At 40.5% G+C, this 26,282-nt stretch overlaps 1 protein-coding gene across 1 annotated transcript; it reads left to right on the top strand.

The window, feature by feature from the left end:
• The first annotated feature begins 391 nt into the window (after positions 1–391).
• On the top strand, positions 392–24,978 carry CHIC1 (cysteine rich hydrophobic domain 1). The gene is made up of 6 exons (XM_075435328.1): positions 392–563; positions 7,589–7,643; positions 14,429–14,584; positions 17,331–17,387; positions 17,627–17,686; positions 18,490–24,978. Exons 1-6 carry the CDS (start codon positions 400–402, stop codon positions 18,538–18,540), a joined length of 543 nt encoding a protein of 180 aa, XP_075291443.1. The 5' UTR covers positions 392–399; the 3' UTR covers positions 18,541–24,978.
• Positions 24,979–26,282: the final 1,304 nt, after the last annotated feature.

Raw genomic sequence — 26,282 nt, 5'->3', positions numbered from 1 at the left:
CAACCTGAGGCGCGGCGGCGGCCTCCTATGGCGGGGCACCGCCCCCCCAGCGACGGCGGCGGCAGGGGACACCCGCGTCCCTTCAGCAGCCGCTCCCGCCGCGGGAGGGCGGGGGAAAGGCGGCGGCGGGGGAAAGGCGGCGGCGGGGGAAAGGCGGCGGCGGGAGGGCGGCCCGGCGCTGCCCCGCGGGGCGAGCCCGACGCAGCGTCCCTCGTGCCACCCGCCCCCCCCTTCCCGCCGCGGCGTGCTCTCCCGGCCGCGCGCGCGCACAAGCCGCCTCGGGCTGCACTGCGCCTGCGCGCCGGCCTCCCACCGCCCGCTGAACGCGCGGGGCTCCACCCCCCCCCCGGTGCGCAGTGCGCAGGCGCGGGGTGAGGCGGTGCGAGGGGAGGGGTTGAGATGAGCGTACTACTCCCCAATATGGCGGACTTCGACACTATCTATGAGCTGGAGGAGGAGGAGGAGGAGGAGGAGTCCGAGCCTGTGGTGCGGAGCCAGGAGCTGCCCCGGCCCCGCGATGCGCCGGATCCCGTCGCGGTACGGGGCGCCGGGCACATCACCGTGTAAGGAGTGGGGGGGCTGGCGGCGGGCAGGAGGCAGCGTGACAGGCCGGTGTGGTGTGGCGGGGGCGGGCGGGAGCACCCGGCTGCTGCCGAGGACGCGGTTCCCCACCGGGAAGGGGGGGGGATGACGCGAGGAGGGCTGAGCCCGGTCCCTTTCTGCCCCTAGCCGCTCTTCCCCGCGGAGGCGAGCTGCCCGCCTCGCCGTGATCTGCCCCCCCCCCCCCCCCCGTCACCCCTTCTGTGAGAGGAGTCTTGCTTTTAACGTCTTAAAACGGGAAACTCCGTGTTTCCCAGTAGCTCGGGGCAAGCCCAAGTCGCGAACGACCAACTGGAGTTCAGCTGGGTGCCGGAGCAGCAGCCGCTCAGCCTTGGCAGTCCTGGCTGTGCTGCTTTTTTCCAAACAAGCTGGTAGATCAAAAGTCAACAGCCCGGGGGGCGAGGACGAGCGGTCTGCTCGGGCGGGCTCGCTGTGACCCTGCTGTGTCCCAGCGGAGCCCTGCAGCCCTCGCACTGTGCTGCAGGGGAGGCACGTGGCCCTGCTCCAGACCAAGTTGTGAGTTTGGTTTAGGTTAGGTGGCTTTTTCATCGTTAGAACGTGACGTGAGCCAGAACGTTGGCTGCTCGTTCAAACAGTTGGAACAGGAGATGAGCGAACGGCGTGATCTTACACGTAATGCTTACTCGTAGGGATTTTCTTAATATTGCTACTCTTGCAAGCGGAGGAATTAATATAACGAAGTACATCTGTAACAGGTTGTTATGGATGACGAGGAGGGAGGTATTGAAATTTCTGTGTCGTGGAGATCCACCAAGCTTTTGTTGCTTTGGGTCTGTCTTTGGATTGCATAAAAGAATGCCCGTTTCTCTCTGTAAATAGGTGCAGTGTGATCTAGCTATCTGCAGCAAAAACACTAGTGGGGAAGGCTCTCTCATCCTAAGAGAACTAATGTTGGATTTGGTACTATGTCCGTCATGTAAGTCAAAATCAGGTTTGCGTTGAGCTAGTGCCAGTGGATAGCTGCTCTGCTGCACCGCAGTGTACTTGCTTGTGTTGATGGATTTTCTTTCTGTCCTGACCCCGAATAGCATGCGGCCCGACTAAAGGAGGGATGTAACACAAGCGAAATGATCAGAATAGCACACACCAATCTTATTAGTTATGTGGTTTTAAGCACTAAACTGGAAACAATCTTGCACATCTATTTGCTTTGTCTGCTGTGATGCTTTTTGTGTATTAGTGATGTTCCTTAAAGTTCCTTCTTGGCCCCAGCATCTTTTGGGGATGGGCAGGAGCATCTCCAAGAACTCTGTTGACTAGTGATGTCTACATCAAAAGAAAGCGATTATCGTAAGTGACGTGGAAATCATGAGCTAGCATACATGCCCTTGCAACTACCTGAACGGAGTTCCCATCCACCTTCTTTTCCCTTTCTTCCACTCCTCACAGCTTTCTTCCTGTAACGAGTATACCTTCCTGAATGGTAGAAGGCAGCCTTTATCAGTTCATAATGTATTTTTAAATCTCCCTATGTTAGTAAAACCAGTTAGTGGATGTTATCAATAAAATCAGATAAATACTGGACACTATAGTATGTAATCCTAACGTCCTTGTTAAATGGGAAATACTTTGCTTCCTAGAGTTTCTGGTTAGTATATATCAGCTCTGAAATTCTGTCACTTTTTGATCACAGAGGTGCTGCTGCTTTTGAAATTACTTGGCTTCAGAAGCAGCCTGCTCTAGTTACGGAAGTGAGATACATCATCCAGTAAAACTTGTGTTTGTTTTCTGAACCTGACTGGAAAATTGCTCATAGAAATTTGTGTCCTGACAAGTCAGACACTCTATTTGGGGGAAAAAAGAAAAAGAAAATAAGTTATTTTTAAAAAGTTAGTGTTTTCCTTGGATTTTAGTTTCAGATGCCTTCTGTTCCTTATCTGACACTGGCTGCCTTGGATACTTTTGGTGTATAGAGAAGGGATAATTCTCTAGTTCCAGGGTTGTCATCTGGTCCAGCTTTTCATGTACGCTCCTCTTGTAAAACTCCCAAGTAGATTAAAACTCTGTATTAGTTTCTTGCATGAGAGTTTTTATTCTTATAACCTTGTCAATGAGCTGCTGACGCTAACAGAGTTCTACTGCAGTATCGAACAGTACTAAATACAAATTCTAGGAATCTTCTGAGGGTTTTTAGCAGGATCTTGCTTTTTCCACTGACTGTTTTGCTAACCCTTTTACCCCTGTGCATGGTAAGAGTGATCATGTGAAGTGTATTTGTTTTATTTTACTCACAGAAAGAGAATGTGTGTGAAAGCGGTTAGCAAAATTTATGCTCATCTTGTTCAATGCTTTTTCACTCTAGAATATTCTTACTTTGAAAAAATTAACTATCATTCATATTTATTGTTTTCAGAAAGCTTTTGAATTTTAGCACAGAGAAATGACTAGGACCTAGTAAATGCTTTTTGTTTGCTTCTGAAATTCCATTTTAGTGAGTTACAAGCCCATTGTTCGCTGTTTCTTGCACAGTCAGTGTGACTCTGGTTGGTGTATCCAAATATCTCAATACAATTTTAGTGAAGACTGAGTCATATGCCTCTCAAAGCAATGGTGATAACTTTCAAAAACAGAGCAGTAAACAACCTCTAACTTGATAATAAGTTTTTATTTATCTGATGGAATTTTTCTATATCATGAAGTCCATGTGGATGGACAGTAAAAGCCATTAAGGGTATTTCTGCGCTTAGTGTGCCGCTTGTGATTCCTGCTTCAGTCTGCAAACCTGCTTTTGGATACAAGTTAACTTTTGTTACTCCATTGTTTTCTTAGGAGTGCCCCAGGGATCCACAGTCCAGGTGCTACTGAAAAGCGTATTGTCATCAGTTAGGGAAGGCAGGGAAGAACCAGGTGCTGTCCCTAGTGATAAGATGACATTTGATTATTATCTGATATTACTCCACCTTCTGCATATTTAAAATAGCAGATTCCACATATTTGGAATAGCAAATGACCTCAGCCTTCCACTAGTTATCAAAAACTTTGTTTTCCAAAAGGTCATCTGTGGGTAAGGACACTCTTCAGTTCCAGATTCTGTTGGCTTCATAGGGAAAGGTCCTAGACGAGGGAGGGAAGTGCCAAGTGTTAAAGGAGAACTCAGTTCAGGGCTCTTGATGAACGTCTTTATTCTCTAATGTTGGACAAAGCTAAGATGATTCCTTATAAAGAATAGTATGTAGAATCTGAGTTCATCTGTTCAAGATGGGCTAAACTTAACCTGGTTTAGGTGTGGGGAAAGGAGCTGTGCTGAAAGGAGGTTGCAGAGCCCCATCATACGGGAGTTGACTAAACAGGTTTAGCTTGTGTAGTCCCGTAAGGCTCATTACTATCTATAAATACAGTAGTGGCATAAACAAGAATGAAGGACTATTTAAGTCAAAAGGGGGAAAAAAAAGCAAAGCACCCGTAAATATGTCTGTTCTTGATATGAGAAAGTGTTTTCCAAAACCTTCCCTCTTCAGTTCTGGGGACAGGAGACCGTACTTCCTTGTGCTTTGCGAACTAATGGAAAGAATGTCATAATGGGATACCTTTTGCAGCTGGCGTTTGCAACTGATGATTGAGGGTGTTCCTTTCAGACTTTAATTCATGTGTGATTTATGAATGTATCTTACTACAGCTCTGTATGAGAAGTTGCATTCTGTCCACTTTACAAATGAGAGAAAATGAGATGACAGGGCTTGTCTGCTGCCATACATTAAAACAGGGAGAAAGACAGAGAGAACTAGAAAGTGAGGTCATCCTGGTTCTGTTCCAGTGTTGTTGCCTATGGGCAGCAGTGCTTTGATTTCAGAGAGGTTTGTCATCCGGCGAGAAAATCACAGCTGAGGTATAGGGGTGATTTACCTGAATTTCTGAATGATAGCCTTTGGGCAGCTTACAGTGAGGACGTGGAGAACTAGCCCGGAAGGAAGTTGCCACCAACTGATGTTTTAAATGATTTCCAGGACAGGTACTGGAACTCATTTTACATAGTGATTTTTAAATGTACTGAATTTTAAAAGACTTCATAGGCCAAGTCATGCTAGATTATTAGTCTGCTGTAGAAGGTCTAATGAAGTCTTAATCAAGACTTTCCGTCTTTTTTAGATTAAATATACTAGTAACCCTTCAGTACTCTTACAAAGTTGCTTACAAAGCTGTAGAACTGTACAACATTCTGCTTTAACAGAATGCTTTGGTTCTTGAATCCCCCCGCCCCATCTAAGAGGAGTTTTATGTTTCTGAGCTATGTGGTAAATCATCACGAGGACAGTCTGTAAAACTTCTAGAGACACTTTAGTAAAACTGTGCTAAAGGCCATCAGTGATGCTGACTAAACGTGGTATTCTAGTGTAGCACAGTCCTATTTTCAGTATAGTCAAAACCTGTTGTATTCTTTTAGCCATTTGCAGCTGTCAAAGAGTGGCATTTCGAATGTGTTATAGCTGAATGGAATGTTTTGGCAACTGATAAAACTTTCGGGTTTTAAATATGTGTCATGACATCAGCCTTCAAATTTAACATAATAAAATGTATTGCGGTATTGTATTCTTAACAGATTTAAATCAGCATTGATTTCTGTTATTCTTTATGGAAATGGGGGATGCAATGAGAAATTTTAATGAGTATGTGTGACCAGTGAGATAAAAACCACCACTTATGGCTTTGGAAGTTTTTGAACTATGAATTGAAGGTCAGAATAGTGTTCTGGGGAAATGCCACTACGCGTTTGCATTTTTTTTCCCTTTTGCTGTTTCCTGGACATATGCTGCTGGCCGCTGTAAGAGTTGTGTTCTGGGCTGGGTGGACCTTTGGCATCATTTAGTGGAGTTGGTCTGTTACACAGGTAGAGTAAATAATTCTGCAGTATTGCCTGGACTTTCCAGTAGTTCGTTTATTATGTTGTCTGGTTGCTGCAACTTGGTGAGCATTCCAGGTAGTTTTGTTGCTGATACACAGAAAAGTCTGTATTCCACAAAACAGGCTTATGTATGTGATTCATATCCTTAGTCTTCTCTGGATTTTTTTAAAGACTGAAAAGACTACCTTATTGCTTCTCAAGCTTCCTTAAAAATACAGTATAACAAAACTTGGATTTCAGCTTAAAAAGAAAAGCTGCAAAATGTGGAGGCTGACTTGCCAGATTAGATTCGCAGAGAATGGAAATGTGCTATATTCCTTATCTTTGTGCTTGCCTAAAATCTTATTGTTTTTACTGCTTTTGGAGCACTGATTTAACATCATGGCTCCCCGGTTCACTGGAATTTGCAGTAGGCCATGCTGTGCTGATGTTCAGTTCACTCACGTTCACTTCCAGAAACTTTTCAGTGAAAATACGTTGAATGAAACAGACACGAGTAGGTGGCAGTTGGTCACAGAGCTTTGAAGAGCACAAGAGACGAAGGTGGAGAAATACTTCAATTAAGATCCACGCGTTGGGGTTTTCTTTAATGTTTTACACAACTAGTGCTCCAACATGCTGCACTTTACAAGAGTCAAGGCTAAAATTAGCCAGTGAAGAACTTGATTGGATTTCACCAGTATTGTTGACAAACATTTTAATTAGCTTACTGGATTTCTAAAGACAGCACAAGTTCTTTTATTATAGTTCTCTCTTCTTAAAGGTTTATTTTACATTTTTGTGTGCTTCTAAGCAAGTTATATTGCCAAGTTCAGAACATCTGAATTACTACACGGTGCGCATAAGTAGGTGTGTGTTAGAGAATGCTGGGGGACTGATCGCCCTTCAGCAGTACTAGTTTTTGTACAAGTGACCAGTAAGGAGTACTTTAGGTGTCAGTTTGACTCGGAGCAAATCCTCTCTCTCCAGAAGGTTTGTTTCTACAATAAATGCTACAATACCAGATGTATTCATGCTCCTCTTTTGGCTGTGATCATTTCGGGTTTTTTCTTCTTTTTTTTTTTTTTTTTTTTAACAAAATTACTCAGGAGGTAATTTAGCAGAGCTGACAATGAACTTGATGTACAGTATATTTAACTTTACAAACTTAACATTAAGCTCTGCTCAAACACAAAGGTTGTAGCTGAGATGTCAGCTGCTGTTGTATTTTGTTAAATTACTGAACGGCAAAGGTTAAAGCTTTCAAGTGAGGTAGAGAGGATGGGGCATCAGAGTTCTTGTTCTGTAGAAGCCAGCAGATTTAGCGGCAGAGCTTAGTTAACTTCTTGCTTACTTACATGCTTTAAATACAATGAAAAAGTCAAGTCATCCTGCACTGTTGGCATCCTGCTGATCTACACCACCAGCTTCTTGGAAATTTCAGTTGGTTCAGTGGTTTTGGAGCTAGTGGTAATGCAGGTTTAGCACCAAAGTCTAGCTCCCTGTGGGTTTCACTGGTTATAAAGAAGACTTACCTCTTGCTCAATAAAAAGAACACTTCAATGAAGAATAGCCACAGTGATACCTACAACTTATTTTCTTGAAGTTGGGAGTTGTTTTAACACTGTTCTCTGTGTAGGCTTTTACATGTTTTGCATGAGATAGTTTAACCCAGCCCAGAGCAATTTTTTAAAACTATATGGTTATGAATTTCTAATATGATGAATGGCTTCCTTATAACTAGCTTGATGTGTTGCATGTGAATAAACTGCATGAGTAAGAAAATTAGCAGTAAAAGGATTATTGAACCTAGTAAAACTGAAATTTAATAGCTGGAGCTTTTTTTCTTAAAGCAAATGTTGAAACTTAATGCCATCCAATCGTAAAAAATTTTTGTGCTTTTAGCAATTTGAAGGTATTGAAGTAAGGAAACAAGCTATATTGCTCTGTCTTACAAATGACCTTATGAATGATACACGAGACTTGATATAAACTTAGATTGAAAGCTCGTGAAATGATGTAAATGTAAGGGCAAAAGAATTTAATAGTGGGGGTTTTTTTTAAGTACAAAATCTATTAATTTTTTTTATTAAGGGAATCAAAGTAAGTTAGGTGGAATATATTTTGTTTGTCTCTTTTGTTTTCAAGGTTTGGCTTGAGCAACAAGTTTGATACAGAATTTCCTTCTGTTCTGACAGGGAAGGTAAGTGTGAGATTAAACTGTTCTTTTCAATGGAAAGATGCAGTGCGTCCAGTGGTTTCTGTGTTACAGATACGTGCTCATGACTCCACCGTGCAGGCCAGCATTGCACTGAAGCCTGTTGAATTAACTCTGTCCGGTATGAACTCACTGGCTGATGAGCAGTCCCTGCGGTGTGCTTAGAAACAAGAAAAAATGATCTGCAGCGATTGCTGTCGTTACTGATGTTCCAGAGACAGCAGAGCTCAGCATGGCGGCATACTGCTTGCATGCAGGCGATCTGCATGAGAGCAAGACTCACTTAACCTTGCTTTATAGATATCGGGAGTTTGCGCTACCTCCTGTGTGAATTCAATTATTGCAAATACTAAGCCTCGCTTTTTAATATATCTGTCAAGCCTTGAGTTTATATTTAGACAGATCTCTGGAAGAGAATCTGTTTTATCTGAAACTTTAAGGAACAAAACATTATAGTGATAAATATACAATTTAAGTAGGTTTTCAGTACATTTTCAGAAATATAATACTTGCTTAGTTCTGAAAATCAGTGGTGACAAGTCTTGTTTTCTCTGGAGTCCTGTCATCTTACTAATTGCAAGTTTAATAAATATCCATTTGTAGGTATTAATTAATGAGATCTTGTAGCAAACTTATTGGTTATGATCCTACATTATTTTCTTTTTTTAGACTTTTAAATTCTTATTTCTTTTTCTCTTGGATTTTCTTCTTTCTGCTGTTTCACTTTTTAGTGCTTTTCATTTGCTTCATTTTATATTGCCTTTGTGTATCTTTTCCAGAATTCGTGAGGAAAAAAATTATTTGGTTCTTCCTCCTTTCTCTAATGTCATACCATACAACTAGGCTGCCTCTGCAGCCTCTTGCAGTAGCTGTTGAGTCATATGGACAGTGTACTAAACTGCAGCTGGATGGCGGCTCTTGGTTCTGCCAAGTCCATCTAGGGTTTTTCTCCTTCATTTTCACCCTAGAGTATAATGCATGAAATACTTGTGTTGAATTTGTCCAGCTTTTTTGACAGCAGTACAATTGAAAAGCAGGTTGCTGTTTGGAGTTTTTGATTGTTAAAAGTCAGCCTGGGAACCCTGGCCTTGCTTCAGAATCTCACTGAGCTCAAAAGGAGGAGTCCGTACTGATTCCACAGTGTCTGATGTGAGGGCCAGTTGCGTTTCATTGCCTTGCATGTCTAAGGCTTATTCTTCTCTGTGAAGCTCTTTCTGATCACTGAAAAGCCACAGAATACCTTTTGGAAATAATAGTTGTTCTGTTCTTTTAGTCAAGTTGTGATTAGTTGTAAATAAGCCTGTAGAAAATACCTAGCAGGATGTGTTAAAACCTAATTTGATTGTATCATTTCATCTCTTCTTGTCTCTCTCAAATAACTGCTGTGTATTAGAAGTAACAAATCTGAGCCTCCGTAGCTACACATTTTAGTATAGGCATTAATGTCTGTCACATTTTCTGCTTGATTGTCCTCCTCTTGTTAAATGGTGAACAAAAGTTCAGTTGACTGCTTGGACGTAACTCAGCAGCCAGAGGAAAGAGGAAGTTCTTTTCTTCTACTTGGCATTTACCCTGCTAGCTCTGTGGATCTAATCAGTGACAGCGTAAGCCACGTGAGCAGGGATTTGCCCTATACGGGTATGCTTTTTCTGTTGAGAATCCTGATATCCTGTTATCTTTTTCTGCTGTGTGGATTTGAGGGGCTTTCTGAGTAAGAACACCTTGAAAATAAATTAGTTCCTTTTTGTGAGGGGAAAACACCGATCAAATTCTTACTGCCTGCCACACGCTGCCATGAAAGACATTAAAAACCGCAGTTGTGGGTTTTTTGGTTTTTAATACTTTCATGAATTGCAAGAAATGAATAATCTGCTTCTTCCACTGGTTGCGGCAGTCAATCACCTTTATTCCTCCTGCAAATGAAAGCTCAGTCAGTTTTTTCCAGTAAGTAGGTTTTCTTCAAATGCCCTGATAAATAATTCACAGTAATAAGTGTTGTAGTCAATTGATACACCACTTTTAAGATCTTTTACTGTTCTTAAAACACAAAGTTTGACTTTTTATGAAATCACAATTTATGAGTTGCATTGTGACTGTTTATATTAACAGTTTGTGATTAAAATGTTTACTGTGAACTTGCATTAGTACACAGTATGAGGCAATGTCATACTTTATTCAGAATGTCTGTGTAACATTATGTTTAATGGCTTTGTTGTCCACTGTGAATTGATAGTAGTAATATATCCCACCTGCTAATGGAGTGTCAAAGATGAAGCTGTTAGGTGGGGTTGGTAGATTTCTCTATGGTATTGTTTTTCTTTTTAATAAATACAGATGAAGATCTAGGTTTTCAAACACAGGATGAAATCTTTCCAATGCATGATAAAAATCCTAAATAAATAGAACTAGCTACACCTTTCTCCCGGAAGCACTAACTTTTTGGATTTATGATGCTGTGTAGTCTTAGGAATTTACTTAAGCTTCCTGACCCTCAGTTTGCCCATCTACAGAATGATGATAGTAAACCTTCTGCTAATTTTCTTTTTGTGAAATCTGAAATACCTTTCCTTCTTCGCCCATCTCCCCTACCTCCTCATCTCCTGGTTTTTACAGAGTCTGGGTAGTTACTGTAAATTAGTCTAGAGCTAAGATGCGTGTAATTACATCGTAAATATTGAAATCAGACACATTTCGTGCTTTTTGGGGAAAGGTGAATGTGTATATTTGAGGATAAAACACAGACAGTAAAACAATAAGGGAAAGGAAGATACCAGGTAGGTCAGAGGCTGGGCCTAGCTAATTCAGCTAGATTAAGTTAATATTTATCTTGCAGGATGAGATGCAAGCTTCAGTTGGTTTACAAATACTGAGCTAGGCTTTCAAACAGTGCATGCTTTTCAATGGAATATTTTAAGAAAAGATTCAACTACACTTAATACAGAGGCATTATTTAATTTTCAGTAATATGATTGGACTTTGGCCTAAATTTAAATTCTAGCTATATTTAAATTCTGTATGCTACAATTTTATAGGATTATTAATTCTTTTAAAAGAAACCTTTAAAAGCTTTTAACAAAATACTCTTCGTGATCTATAGCACAATAGCACACACTGCTCCAGGTGACAAGAAAATGATGGAGGCAGTGAACCTTAAGGAAGAAAGTGGAGTTTCCTGCCCTGATCTTAACACAATAAGGGTCCTACACAGAGATTACTGTGCGAGGCAGGGAAATGTAAGCCATAAAATGTGGTCTTGGTATTGTGATCCCATTGCAACATGTGATTGATAGGGTTTGTGATCACGATGACTGAAGGAGAAAGATCAGGCCTGCTGGGCTTTACTTGCTGTCTTCCTGTGTTTGTAGATTCTCTTGCATCCTGTTGTAAAATATTATGACACCCCCTCCTTTCCTTTTATGTTTTTTTTTGTTTTTTTTACCCTCCCTTAAAGACCTAAAAGGAACTAGTGTCTCTTTACAAGGTGTACCGCACAGCCAGGAGCTATGTACTTATCTCATTCTTTTCAAGACCCAGACAGAAACTCTCCAAGAGATTTCCAAAATTACTCAAAAACTAGACTTCGTAGGGAGCTTTCTCTGTGCAGGAGGCACTGTGAATTCTCTGTTTGTTTAAAATACGTTAGTCGTTTCATATTAACCTTTCAATATCTTTACCTGTAAGAAAGGCAAGATTTAAAATTATCGCAGAAAATCAACACAATTCCTTATTGACTGCTTCATTTGGATATAATTTTATTATTAAGTTAGAACAGTTGTTTTATTTACAGATATTTCATTCTTTGTCACTGTGTAACAAAGTTTAACTGTTATTGAGCTGTAAACTGAGTGCAACAAAACTATGTTTTGCTTCTGTTTTTCACAGAACGAGACTTGCCTTGGTCACTGGTTGCTTTCAAATGAAGATGTGTTATTGACTGACAAATATTTACTGTGATTACCTTTCATTTTTCAAAGGGAGAAATACATCTAATAGTTTGGGTTAGCCCATACTCTCTTAAGTAATTTCATCTTATGTTACAACTAGGAAATTCACCTTTATGTGAAAGTATGTGGTGCATTAGCAGGTAGTAGTGGTGCTTTTGTAATACTATATCCAAGTAAACCTCATACCAACGTTTCTGAAGTAGGAATTTGCTCTGTTTCTTGGTGGCATCCAAAGTTGTTTCTAGTTTAGCCATCTGCAGTGCTGTGTTCCGCAGGAAGGGGAGTACTCAACCTTGTTGTTCTAAAATATCATCAAACTGTTACCCTGATGTGTACAGTGACTCCCTGAAAAGTAGCACAGAAGTAGGGAATTTGACCATCCCAGTGCTTACTTGCTGTCCCAGATTTTTTTGCCAGCTGGGATCTAAGAATCTGGTTGATTTCTTTTCATGTTGGATGCTGTCACTAATGATAAGGTTTCTCATGTTAAACTGGATTCTAGACTGTGCGATTCCATTGTCTTTGGTAGATCTATACAGCTGTACTTTGGGGTTGGGCTGTGTTGTTGTCAAGGTCCAGTAAACTTTACATCTAATAGAAAAGGAAACGTTCTCTTTTCGTAGTGGAATTCACTGCAAAAGTACTAATGGGGACAAGAAAAAAAAAACCTACTTATTTTTATTTTTCAAATAAACAGAATTGTACGAATTTTAAGAGACTTATCAAAGAAAGTGCCATTTGTGTACATCTACATGTTAAGAACATGTAAACTTCCTGAAGAGCTGAGAATGCTGATCTGTTAAAGGACATAACCGCAGTTTACTTTGAAGCACGTCTGAGTGCAGAGGCTGTGCAATGTAACTGGTACTGCGTGCAAGCACCCCGCTTGTACTTTACCGTAAAACCTGCTCCCACATTGAAGATGAAATGGTCTTGCTGACGTACATCTGAGACTTGGGGTATCCTAAATATGAGAGCCAGCATTGCCAAAGAGATCTGTAAAACCTTCTGTTCAGGTACATGCAAGTGCAGGCTACTTTTCCACGTTACAATGTCATTTTTGTTCCATTCATTGAAAATGTCCCAATATATGGGATTTCTGGTGGTTTTTACCATTTTCTTTCTTTCCCCTTTTTTTTTTTTTCCAACTAAGATGTCTTTTGTAGAATATATTTAAGTGTTGATTTTCCAGTCACTGTTGTGAAATATATGTAAATGTTGATGTTCAGTCAGTGCAAAGAAAATTTTTTTTACTAGCTCCATTTGTGTATGTAAGAAGCATTATAAGTCTAATATGGCGGAGGGGGTCTGTATAATTGCAGAAGAAATACTTTCTGTGTACTTATTTATTCCAGCTATAAAATAATCACAATGTTAAATTATGTTCTTGTATTGCTGACTGTAGGCCTGGCTTGTGTACAAACCCAGATGACCTCTGACTCTGTACCGCATGGTGATCTGAATGGCCAGGAAACAGATGTTGTATTTATTTACTCCCTTTCCTGCAGTGTTTTAATGAATTTACCTCTTGTGAATAGGCGGAGGCAGCAGGATCAGGTCCTCTCCGTTTCCTGTCCCGTAGTTTTGCTCCTGTGGTGAAAGGAGTCTTTGTCATTAAATTAATGCTGCTGCTGTTGTTGCCCTTGTTTGCAGAGTCAGATGAGCAGAGTTGGGCTGGCGTGGTTGGAAGGGTTATGTCGTAGTTGCACAGCTTTGTATACAGACTAAATCTAAGGGTTTTTTTCTTCAACATGGCAAGTAGTTAGGAAATTTTTTTTTTTTAATTTATTATTTTTTTTATTTTTATTTTTTTGAGTAGTTGTGCCTGACTAGTCCAGTGTGAAGGTGGATCTGATTATCCTGCTTTGTGTGTTCGAATGCTGGATTGTGTTACAGTTAAGAGTGCCATCTTGGAGTCAATACCACTAATCTATACTTGACTTGTCAGATATAAGTTATTTAGGTTCTGTAGAGAGATGAGGGATTTGGGCTATGTAAATAGGTAAGTGCTCTCACTCTTGTAAGAAACATGCTGCTATCAGAGAAAGGAGCTTATTTCTAATAGAAACTGTGGGTTTCCACCGTGACTGCAGTGGCAATATATAGAAAATACTATTTTGAGTAAGCTCTGCTGAATATTCCTTAATTTAAATAAATTGTTTTTCAACAGCTACGCTTTATTGATAGCCCTGTACAAGATGCATTTCTCTGCCTTGAATATAATCCTGTATATGTCTTTGCGGGCTTCCCTATTTTAAGACGCAGCCACAAGTGACGTTGTGGCCTCATGTTGGTATGGACCATTTTAGGAATTTGTTTGTGGACAGAGGTCCACCTTCACCCAGGCACAGTGTAGACTTGCATTGGTATGAAATTAATTTGGACAATGTTATCCTTTTTTTCCATGTGATGTGTTTTTACTGCAAAGCTGCCCTGCATTCTCTCAGAAACCAGATATCTGTCATTCTTCCATTTTTTTGGTCAGCGTAGCCAGTGCATATGTTGCACAGCTGTGTCCCACTTCTGGTTTTGTTTGAGGCCACTGTGTCATCAGGACAATTGATTTATTAATGGTGCAACAAATGAGGATGAGGGTGTTCATCTAAGCAGTGTTTAACTTTTTAGCGCAAGTTTTTGCAAAGCGTAACACCATAAATTGTTTCAGGAAAGTGACTTTTCGTGCTCACTGGGTGACCAGTGTTTCAGAAGATAGGGTCATAATGTGTGATGGTATTACGTTTCATTTACCTTTTAATCTGTAGAGGCAATTTTTGAGAAAATACACCTGTAATGGCTTTCCACTGAAGTTCAGCACTTCTGTTGCAGGTTGCCCCAGAAGAATTCAAGACCAGCATCAGTCGTGTGAATGCCTGTTTAAGAAAGAATCTCCCTGTCAACATAAAATGGCTGCTTTGTGGCTGTCTGTGCTGCTGCTGCACACTGGGCTGTAGCCTGTGGCCTGTAGTCTGTCTGAACAAAAGAGTAAGTACGTGTTTTGGGCTTCTTTATCTATTTTGCAATTACTGGTAACACTAAATAATATTTAATAGTATCATCCCCATTTCAAAACTCCTTTTTTTTGTCTCACTTGCATTCAAAAGGTTATTCTGTTTTCCATTCCTTAGAAAATAAAAAAAAAAAATTGTTAATGAAGTAAATGATACCAAATTATCAATTGCATTAATAGTCTTAGGAGTAGCTAATCCCGTCTCAGTTCAAACAACAGGATGGAGTACCTGTTCAGTGATAACCTGAATTTCCAGGATTACTGAAGGTCTAAGAATTGAATTAAATGAGTGCAGAACTGGACATTGACCTTCAAAGATTGCCTGAACCAGAGTGAAAATTACTTTTCACCCCCTCACCCGCCCGAATAAATATTTTTTTAAATTAAAAATCACTTTTTTGTATGTAATAGCTACCATAACATTTCTGAGCTGTAGTTTATTTGATGTGTTTTACTGTGCTGTTTGTATTAAGAGCAAGCATAGATTTGTTTTCTATTCAGGAAGTTTAAAGACTTCCCTTTACTTGTTAATTTATTTATTTTCAACAAAAAGTTGACATTTCTTGTAATGAGGTGCAAAGTAATAATTCTGAAAAGTGCTTTAGGAATATCAAGTAAGCATGATCCTGATTGCCTCTGTGGTTTGCATTTAGAACTGATTTATCACAGCAGTAAATGTCTAGGAAATACGTAAATTGATCTAGCGTAATGATAACTCTTTGCAGCTACATAGTTTGTAAGACTTCTAGCCATAAAATGTTATTATCCACAAATGTAAATAGTTTGTAGGTGCACCAGGAAAAAACCTCTCACACTTGTCAATTTAATTATAGAAAAAGATTTCAAGTAGAAATCTGTTTAAAAGTAATACTTCTGCCTTCTGGGAGTTTGTGATCTTCAATAAAACAAGTTGAAAGCAAAACCAAGAGATAGTCATCGCTTTTCAGAGACAATATGACAGAAGCGTTTTGCCAAACTTTCCAGCTTGCTCCAGAAGACCACAGTTGCATTGACTGGCATTGAGTCTTTGGTTTAAAAAAAAAAAAATGAAATGCACTAACGGCATAGTGACTTGTTGAACTGCTGATCGCTGAAGCCTGTATCACTAAAAAGTTACAGGACTTGGTTTAGCTCATTTTAACTACCTTTATAAATGTTCTTATTGTAGAGGAATATGACTAAGATACACAGATGGAATATTTGCAATTTTAAAACCATATTTAATATTCTTATGCCAGTGAAAATCTAAATAAATGCCCATGTGATGTTGCAGTGCTAATGTAATTCTCCAAGGTACAAATAATAGGTGCCAAGTAGGAGTAGGGAAGATCATGTTACTTCTCTGGGGGTGTGTGTGTGTATAGGCTAGAGCGATTTGATCATCAACAGTCACAAGTATAAAATGGTTCTTAATTTTCTCTTGTGTCGGGCTGAACCCAGCCAGCAACTAAGCACCCACCAGCCACTTGCTTACTCAAACCCCCCCAAGCAGGACAGGGGAGAGAGTCAGAAGGTCAAAAATAAGAAAAAGTCACATGCTGAGATGAAGACAGTTGAATAAGTGATGGAGGAAAAGGGAAGAAAACCCAAGTGATGCAACGGCAAATCACTCGCCGCCTCCCAGCAGCAGCCTGATGCGCAGCCTGGCTCTGGGCAATGGGCTGCTTTGGAAAGAAGAGCCCCCGGTTTTATTGCTGGGCATGGAGTGTCCCTTTGGTCAGTGCTGTTCAGCTGAAGCACTGACGTGGTATCAACACTATTTTAGTCATAGATCTAAAACACAGCACCATACAAGCTGCTGTGAGGAAAACTAACTCCAGCCCAGCCAGTCCCCATGCACTCACCTAGCAACAAAAGGCATTATGGGATCCAAAGGCTGGAATATGAAACGAAGGCAGTTGAAACGGGAGACAATGTGTACGTTTTAATTCCAAGGATAGCTTTGTCACTGGAAAAACTTACAAAGAAGTGGTGGGTTCTCCACCATTAAGTCTTTGACTCAGGATTGGATAGCTTTGTATCTTTTTTTAATGAGTGGTGTAGCTCACCTACCATTATTAGCTTTAGGAAAGAAATTGGTGGATGGAATTCTGTGGCATACCGTGCAGGAACTAGAGTAGATCATCTTTTTGTGACCTTAAAAATCACTGAAACTCCAAAAATCTTCTCCTAACCCACAACTGTGGAAGGAGCAGAACAGGAAGGTCTGACTTTGGTATCTGCGAGTTGAAAATACAGGCACGGTTTGTGAGCTGGAGTCCTGTGGTATTGAGATTTTTTTCAGGATTCAGAGAACAATTACATGAGTAAAATCTGGAAATTACAGGTATGTAGATTATGTGTTGTCAGGAGACCGCCTGTGGTGAGCGCAGTATTTGGCCAAGAGAATGTGGGAGATGCTGTTTTATTGGCTTGGCTATGGTGGGCAAAAATACTAAATTCAAAAGGATCTCTTACTAAAAGTAAATTAATCCCGGGAAAGTTGCAGTCCTGAATTAACAAACATGGGTGGGTTTTTTTTCTGAAGAAGATCTTCAGAAATTAATGTCGAGGAGTGGGGAGTAGAAGTGGTAGGACTTCCATTTATAGTTTTTCTTCTGCTCAGTTCTACTTTTATAAAACTAACTTGTTTTAAATTAAGCCAGAAATGCAGTAGTAAGATTCTTCTGTGTGAGGCTGGCTACCGAACCATTTATAATACAGTTTTGACTTACTTTTTAGACTAGAAGATCAATTCAGAAGTTATTAGAATGGGAAAACAACAGACTATATCATAAGGTAAGAAGTTAGAGAGCTTGTTTTCTTCAGCTTTAAGAATAGTAAGTTGTTTTTTCTTTTGCGCAACTGACATGTAGGAATTTTACAGTCTTGTTATAATTCCATACTTTATACTGATCTTAAAGCTGTGTCTGAAGTGTTCCAGAGCCTAATAATTTGATAGTGCTAATACTTGGTACGTTGCTTATCAAGACAACGCTCTGTGGTACGCATTAATCCTTTGATGATTATTTTCTTAGCTTGGTTTGCACTGGAAGCTGAGTAAAAGGAAATGCGAAACTAGCAATATGATGGAATATGTAAGTATTACTTCTGTTACTTACTTGGTATTCAACATACCTATGATTTTATAGAGAAAAATCCTTAACTTACTAGACTGTCACCTATCCAAAAAAATCTCTCAGTAAAACGTGCCGTCGTGTTTGATGCACACCCGTGAAGGCCACTTTTAACAAGTGCTGCCATGGCGTATATCGAGAAACTGCCACCACCGAACATGTTTTCTCTTCATAACAATTCTGTGTGTGCACTGCAGGTGCACTTGGTTTGGTCTGTAATTAGTAGTGAGGCAGACCACTGGGACTTTGTCCACTGGTGTGACTCCCACACCACTCCGTAGTTCTTTAATGCTTATCCACCTTTTCCATTGGTATTCATAATTACTTTGATTCAAATTCTTTGTGCAGAAATACTGCATTTTTATAGTAGTGTTGGTTTTTTTGGCTGGATCTTGTTTTTTCTTTTTTGCTAGCTCTGAATTTCATAAAGTTTTAACCAAGACGGACAGTCCATTTAAGAAAGCAGAATTCGAAATATTTCTGTGGTCGTACTGTTCCCCCATCCACTTTCATGCATAGCCGTGAAGATTGTGTAGGCTTAAAGAAAGAGATAGTCACCCCAAAAAAGTCAAGTGTCCAAAAGCCCTGTGTTTCAAAATGACTGAAACCTCTGCTTTGTTATTCTGGGAAACATTCCCTCCTTACAGAAGATCTCAGATATGTTTAGTCTTGTGTACAAGCTAATGTTGCATGGAAAGTGTGCTGAAGGTTTGAACCTTTTGGTTACTGTGTTCTGTTCTTGTCTTTTCTCTCTTCTCCAACAGGTAATATTAATAGAGTTCTTACCAAAATATCCCATATTCCGACCTGACTGAGGAACAGCATTTGATCTTTCACGTTACCTGTCATTTTCTACCCTTAGTGCCTTGTAGATGGTTTTGGAAAGAAGATGGTCTACTTTGCTGTGACTTAAAAATGTTCTTTAGTAGAGTATCTTCCTGGCTATGTTACTTTCTTTTGTTAAGAAAAGAACAATTTGCACATTTTTTTTATGTTAAACGAGGCTTCTATGTTGCACTCTGAATTTTTAACATTAACTGATATAGTTGCCACTAGGGATCTAACATCAGTGCTGCTTAAACTTGTTCTGAGCATGCTGCCTTATTAATTTCTATGTTTGCTGTCCTCAAACATGCAACCTAATGCCATGTCATACTCTATTTCATTCTAAGCATCGCGATCCTAGAAACCCTCAGTAGAAATGTCCAGGTAAGCGTCTAGTAGTAATGATTTTAGTATAACTTGCTTGCATAGGACTTGCAATCAACAGCACTGGTTTTGTCCTGCACTTTGCAAAATCATCATTTACATTATGGGGTTAATTATTTTACCCACTACGCATTTGTAAATATTGACTCTTTGCATAATGTAAAGTGTGGTATGCCAAGGTTTACAGAATGTAATATAGCTCTTATTCTATTGCCAACAGTCCGACGTCATTTTATTCATGGCAGTGGCTAGTATCCCTCTGATTGTATAGACCATTCACAGGCTGCTTTTATGGTAAAGCCATAATGAGTTTGTACATACGATCAGATGTGTAGGGCTCAGTTGCACTTTGTTTAGTAAATGGATGAAAAATGCATAGCATTTCTGTCCTTTTTTTTTTTTTTTTAAAGCATTTCAGGTGTTGTTTGTAGCACCTGAAATAGGAAGCTTAAATACTGTTCACCTGTGAAAAAGTTGCGTTTGTGGGGTAGATGGTGGCTGCTATTAGCAAAATACCCTAAAGCCTCTGTTTAAGTTAGGAATATATGTATGTCAAGTTTTGTTTTTTTTTTTTTTAAGTAAGGAAAAAAATGTTTCATAATTGGAGACCTTCGTTACTAAGGAGAAAACTTTGGAACGGCCAAATCAAAGCTGAAGTAACACTTCCATTATTTTTGTAGTGTGATAGTACTTCAACATTGTAACAGTTAACTGACACGGCATCCCTTCCGGTGGAGAGAAATTTTATCTAGATCGGAGTATTGTTTCAAAATACGCAGCTAGGAGGAAGCAGATCAGCTGAAGGGGTTCATGCATACGTTTTGGTGTTCAGGCAGTCTGAAGAACCACAAATGCCTTGTGGAATTTGCCAGTATTTTTGGATTCTTTCCTGTTTGCCTGATCTCAGGAAGGGAAGGAATTGTAGAAAAACTTCCTGTAATGGCTGACCTAAGCAAGACCACTTGATAGCAGTAAGCAAATGAAAACCAATGCAAGTTCCCTCCCTTTCCTAAGTAGAAACAAGAAAGCGGAGAAGAAACAGCAGACGACCGAGTATCTGCAGGTTGTGATGAGTACCATTGTAAGTGTCCAGGCATCTCTTTGCAGCAGCTTGACTCCTTGCAACATCATCCCAAGCTGCTTTTTAGTTTCAGGATGACTTGGGATTTCCTCCGAATGTATTTGCATCTTATCAGTATGCAATATTGTATTAAAATACAGTATTTGCAAGACCATTGCATTCTAATAACTGTAGTAGGTCAGATTTCTTGTACGCAGCATTTACTGAAGGCCAGTTTCATGCAAGTTGTGACTTCGAATCAGATTTTGTGCTGTTCTTACTGTACAGCTGAGGAGTGTCAGGCTCCAGCGCTGGCAGTACATTTCCATATCACAGGCTGATGCTTCGGATTCTGACATCAGTACACTTGGTGCAGTGTTATCGTTTGACTGGTAGATTGGTGACAACTAACTCTTTAACTGCATTTGTAACGTAATGGATAAAAAACTACTGTGTTCTTTGAATTTAATTTGCAGCTCAGATTTCTATCACAGAACCAAGCAAAGTGTTCTCTCCAATTTATTTTTTTTAGGATGAGTGTTAAATGGAAGCAGAGAAAATATTTAGTGGCAGAACAATGCAGTGTAAACCAAAACTGAAATAGCACACATATTTCTATGTATTTCCTTTACAAATAAGTTTCTGGAGTAAATAAAGGGAGCTTAGCTTAATTAACAGAACAATGGAAGTTTCTTTCTGTTATGCCAGAACTTTGTTAGTAATTTTCATTTTTTGTGTGAGAAACTCAAGAAATCTCAGCAGGTTCTTATTTTCTTCTTTATGTGACTATATTTTGAAAATGTTCTTTTCCAACTGAGAGAACAGGCAAGCCTAAGGACAGTTATAGTACCTGCCAGCGGTGAGTGCTGAGCAGTCTTCAGTCTTGCTGCTAGAAGAAATCCTCCTCAGTCTGTGCTGAATTCATCGCACTCCGTTCAAAATTTCTCAGCCTGATTTGTCTTGTTTCTGTGAAGTGCTGTGTCGAGCTGAGAGACCACCCTGAGCTGCAGGAGCCCCCAGTCCCTCTGGGCTGCTCCCTGGCTACCCCGTGCTGCCACCTGCCCAGAGATCCAAGACGGGAGAAGATCTCCATTCTGCTTTCCAACCCTCATCCCTTTGTCCCCATCCCGAGGGCCTGGCCACGTCCAGTGCCCCAGCCTGCTCTGCCAGCAGCAGATGGTCTGCCCCTGGGTCTCTCCTAGGCACCGCGAGGGACTTAAGCACAGAATATTAGTCTTTAAAGTTTACATTTTAAGTATGTAAATTCTTTACATTTTACTTTGTTCGTAATTGTTAATTGTATAGTCTTCAAACCATGAAAGGGTCTCTTCTTTTTGTGTTTTCATAGACATTTAAATATGTGGCCATAAAGCAACTAGTAAAGAGCATGAGAGCCAAACCTGCCATTTACAGTAAGCTCCATGTTTTAGTAAGTAGATAAATTTGTATTAAAATGCAAAACCAGCACACAGTGTTATATTTGCATCTGAAAGACACAGGTTCCGTAGCTCGTTTAAAGATGAAGGCAGCTGTAAGTACTGCTGTGAACTCTGTGCACTTCTGTTCTGCCAACAGGTTCTTTTTTGCCTGGACTATCCTTTGCTTTAACACAAAAACATTCAGTGGGTGATTATATCTTACAGGACCAAAAATCTCATTTTTGACAATAAGAAGTCAGCATGAATTGGTAGACCTGTTTATGGAGGATACTTGTTAATTGGAGAAAGAATTTGTAGCAATATAATGGAGATTAATTTTAGCAAAGTGTAGTGGAAGTGGTAAAGAAAGTGCCTTGACTGGTTCCAGCGACAGAGAAAGCATTGTGTGGAGAGTAAGGAGAAAAGGGAACTAGTAACCATCAGTAGTGTGAGTTTGCAGCAGGTTTTTGAAAGCAGTTACTGTCTACCAAATCAGTGTTTAGTTTTTCATATAGACATGTTGACACTAACTTTCCTTTCTAGTTCTTAATCTAGGAAATACTTGGGTTTGTATCTAGTAAGTTTTTGTATCTAAGGAGTATTGAAATATTAAAGAATACTGGCAGAGCATCAAAGCTCTTACCTACTGATTCCCCACCTGCATCTGTGAAGTTGCTTTACCGTGGGAGGGGAGAAAAAAAGTGTTCCAAGACATGCACAGACAAGTCTAGGAAGTGTGGATTCAATTGTAGATGAGTGACTTTAAAACAGAAAACATTTTTGCTAAATCTGGTGTGGTCTTGATAAATAAAAAAGAAGTTCCTGTGCTTTCCTTATAGGTACAAAACTCCATATGCAAAAACATAAATATATGTTTATTATTGTCCCACTATGACAGTTTACTACAGTTGCTTGTCAACACGCTACCATTGGAGCAATAAAAATGTCAAGCTATTAATATTCAATGTAAATAATTTATCATTTTAGTAAGTAATGTTATGTGATTCTTCTGCCCTTTTTTTTTTGTTTTCTGCGCTTGGTGTTCTTACGGTGTTGTTACATTACTTGTACTGCTTAAGAAAAGTGGGTTTGTTTAAGCTGTATGAAACTTTGTGTTCTTAACATTTTTATTCTGTTTACAAGTGAATGGCCACTTTTTTAATAGGACCTCACATCTTGAGTTTTCTTTTTTTTAATTAAAACAAAATTCTAACTGAGCTCGCTTTCTACAGTTTACTGCACTGGCTTGTGCCATTAAAAGAAGCTGGAAGTCAGACATGCTTAATCACTTTGAGACATTTTTCTTTAATTAAATTTAAAGATGAAAACCTTTTGACTAGTGCAGTGTGTTTACAGAAGAAAAATCGTTTGTGCGTCTCCCTGTAGGCGTGTGCTGGTCAGCTGCGAAGGGAAGGGCAACAGCGGGCACTTTCCTTTAAATGGCTGATACGGCCAGATCCGGTGCTTGCGTTGGGACTTCAAGTATGGCTTGGCTGGTTTAAAGAACAAGGCTTGGGAAGCTTAGGAAGGCTTGCCAAAAAAGAAAAAACTGCGGAATTATCATCACATTTAGTCTTCCAGATAATTCGTTTGGTTGGCTTACAGACCCTCTGTTGTAAGGACTTCTTGTAGGAGTCTCTCGCTGCAGCGTTCCTCTCCGAAAAGTGGAGGGTTTTCTCCTGTGCTGTCGTAGTTGCCCCTCAAAGGGAGCCAAACCTGAGCATGGACAGTGTGCGTTAGCGAAATAAATCATTGGGTTACACAGACAGGCTCTTGTGTGTGTTGACAGGCTGGCGTTGTAGCTGTGAAAGCAGGACTTTAAGCCTTCGGCTCATCCCTGCGGGAAAAATACTGCATTCCTGCAGCGGGCACGTGTGGTGGTTTTGTTGAAAGCTGGTGTCCTCAGTTGTTTTGGACAAATACAGGAGCAGCCAGGCTGACGTGCTGCTTCAGCGTGGAACGGTTACTGAATACTGTTGGAGAAATTTAGAGAATGTTGGGGTGGTGTTAGGCCAGGTACGGGAACGTCAGGCTGAGTCATGAAGTCAGTCCCCTGTTAGGGTTTATGAGATGTAATTTCCTAGACTATTGCAAATGTCAGTTTTAGAATATTTGGGATTTGGCCCTGACTTCTGCTACTGGAAGGCAGTTTTAGAACTGTTTGGTAGTGAAATAATGTCTTCGCTGGTGTATTTATAATGATCTACGTCTGTCATGTCAGAGTTGTTCTTCAGCATAAATAGCTGAAGTGTTCCACTGAGTTTATTTTTCTAGTTAAGCTTACAGAGACTTAAACCCTTTAGTCTTCGTTTGCTAGACAAAAGGAAATGTTAGTCTCCTCTCAAAAAGCAAAGTTCTCCGTTTCTGATCTTCCTATTGCATTTGCTTGCATTTATTGCAGTTTGAATTAATTTTCCTTGGATAGGGGTGACCAGAAACAATCGGATATTGCAGATGATGGCTTGTGGCCAAGGCACCAGGTATTTCAATGTAGATAGTTCCCTCTGCCGTGAAAAGAGTGTGGTCCATTAAATGTAAAGGATCCCATTTGTCTCCTTAATGGCTGTATCGTGTTTCTGATTCATAGCCATTCTGTGATAAACTGGGGACTCTTTCTCTTCCATCACTTCTAGTTTATACGAGCACCCAACAGACAGTCTCATTACTGGTGCCATCAGCCCAGACTCATCATGTGACACTTTGGGCTGTTGAACTTCTCCGTACTTACGTTACAGTAGTCCTCCCAGCCCTCCAGCTCTTCTTGTATAGTGCTCCCATTCCTCCTGTAAAAAAAACAAAACAAAAAAACCCCAAAACAAAACAACAAAAAACCCCCAGCTTTGTCACTGACTGATTCCATCTGCAAAGTTAACAAAAAATCTTTTCACTAAAAAGATTCGTTCCAAGATTGATGCCTGAATTCTGCTTGTAATTTTCTAAAAGCTCTTCTACTTAGTTCCTTACCCGATGTAAATTTTTCTATTATTTCTCTGACTGAACCACTAATTTCCTTGTTGTAGTTTATGTGGTAGACTTCACCTATTTGGACTTTGCTGATTTACACCTGTTTATTTTGTAAACACGTGAACAGGGCAGATTTGGGTCTAGGCTAAACTACTGAATTTTCTGTGTTTTCTCTAATCACTGGATCTGTTCAGAGGATTATCTTTTTAATATATATGCATTTTATTTCACATTCTTTATATAAACCATATGATCCATAGTAGCCTTCTTTGAACAGTAAATTAAAATTTCTGCAGGAAATAGATTTATACATCTAAGTTCACTGATAACAAATACGAGCTGAGGTTTCTGCAAAGAAAAAATCCACTTCTTAAGAACGCTCCGGGTTACATGAATATCCAAAATTGTAATAAAATTGGGAGGAGGAATTACAGTAGCTCTTAGACTAAAAAGAATTTAAAAATAAATTAAAAGGCATATATTAAACAAAAGGTAATGACTGATCTGTATTTAGTGTTAATTATGGGATGTGCAAGACTAAATGAGTAATTGAAAATTACTGGTTCTCCAGACAATATCTACAGGGATATACTTGGACTTGGATGACAAATCTAATTAAATCTAATTTAATTCCTATTGGGTTTGCGTTTTTGGTTTTTTTAGATAATTCTCAAGTGTTTGTAAGGTTCACGTGCTATTTTGGGACCATCTGAGGAAAAAAACCCAACAATCTGTTCATAGGCAACAAGAGTTGTTGGCCACTGCTGGGGCTCTCGGTAGGAGAGGCAGTTTTCCACCTCTGCGCGAGTTAATCCGAGACACCCGGTGGTGTACGACCAGGGGATCTCGGGGGTCACCTCTCAGTATACTTTGGGGGTCTGGTGGAACAGTTGTCTAGCTCCTGTTCTGGCTGCTGTTCAGGGTTTCTTTCCACCCGTAGCACAAAGCAGAGGACGATGAGGAAGAACGGATCATAGCCAGACTTGAACCCCAAAGAGAAGAGACGCTTCCGAGGTAACTTCTGATGCAGGATTTTTTTTGTCGCCGTTGAGTGCGTAGAAGAGGTAACTTGCTTTATGATTCTCTGTAATTTTTGGTGGTGTTGAGTAGTGCTGAACACTGCATTGCTGTAAGTTTCCATGTAGTACTGGTGGAATTCAGAGCTTTGTGAGAGGGTGGTACAGCTACTCTGAAGCAGAAGCTACCAGGTGGCTTTGAAAGGCAGAAGAACAAGCAGGCGCTGCATCTTGGTGTGAAACGTGAAATTCTCTCATGAGCTGCATAGCCGGAAGTCGGTCGCGTAAATCCCGCCCAAGAAGCACCGAACTCTTTCACAGCATTGCCAGCTGTCCTGCACACACCGCTCCAGCGACAGAGCAGCTGTTGGGGCTCATGAAATGAACACCGAGAGCAGCCGCCTTTGCCTGCAGCCACTTCCAAAAACCTCTCAGGGAGCTCTGCCGCACTCCTCCAGCCCGGCGGGGAGCACCCAGCCTGCGTGCCTGGGGCACAAGGGCCGCAATGGCTCTTCGTGGTCTTCGCTCCAACACCTCGAGCTTGTTTCAGTCACACAAACTCTCCAGAGTCTTTAATCTTACCAGACTCGTTCAGAAAGGTTGAAGAAAATTTTAGTATTTTAGAAAAAATGTGGTGCTCGGCCCCACGTGGGAATCATAGAACGGTGGGGGTTGGCAGGGCCCTCTGTGAGTCACCCAGTCCAACCCCCTGGCGAAGCAGGGTCACCCAGAGCAGGCTGCACAGCACCGCGTCCAGGCCGGTCTGGAATATCTCCAGAGAAGGAGACTCCACAGCCTCCCTGGGCAGCCTGGGCCAGGGCTCCGTCACCCTCAGAGGGAAGAAGTTCTTCCTCGGGTTCAGCTGGAGCTTCCTCTGCTTCAGTTTGTGC

Source organism: Opisthocomus hoazin, chromosome 14 (genome assembly GCF_030867145.1).
Source record: "Opisthocomus hoazin isolate bOpiHoa1 chromosome 14, bOpiHoa1.hap1, whole genome shotgun sequence".
Classification (NCBI taxonomy): Eukaryota; Metazoa; Chordata; class Aves; order Opisthocomiformes; family Opisthocomidae; genus Opisthocomus; species Opisthocomus hoazin.
The sequence above is the reverse complement of the archived record's forward strand: the minus strand, read 5'-3'. Positions and strand labels throughout refer to the sequence as shown.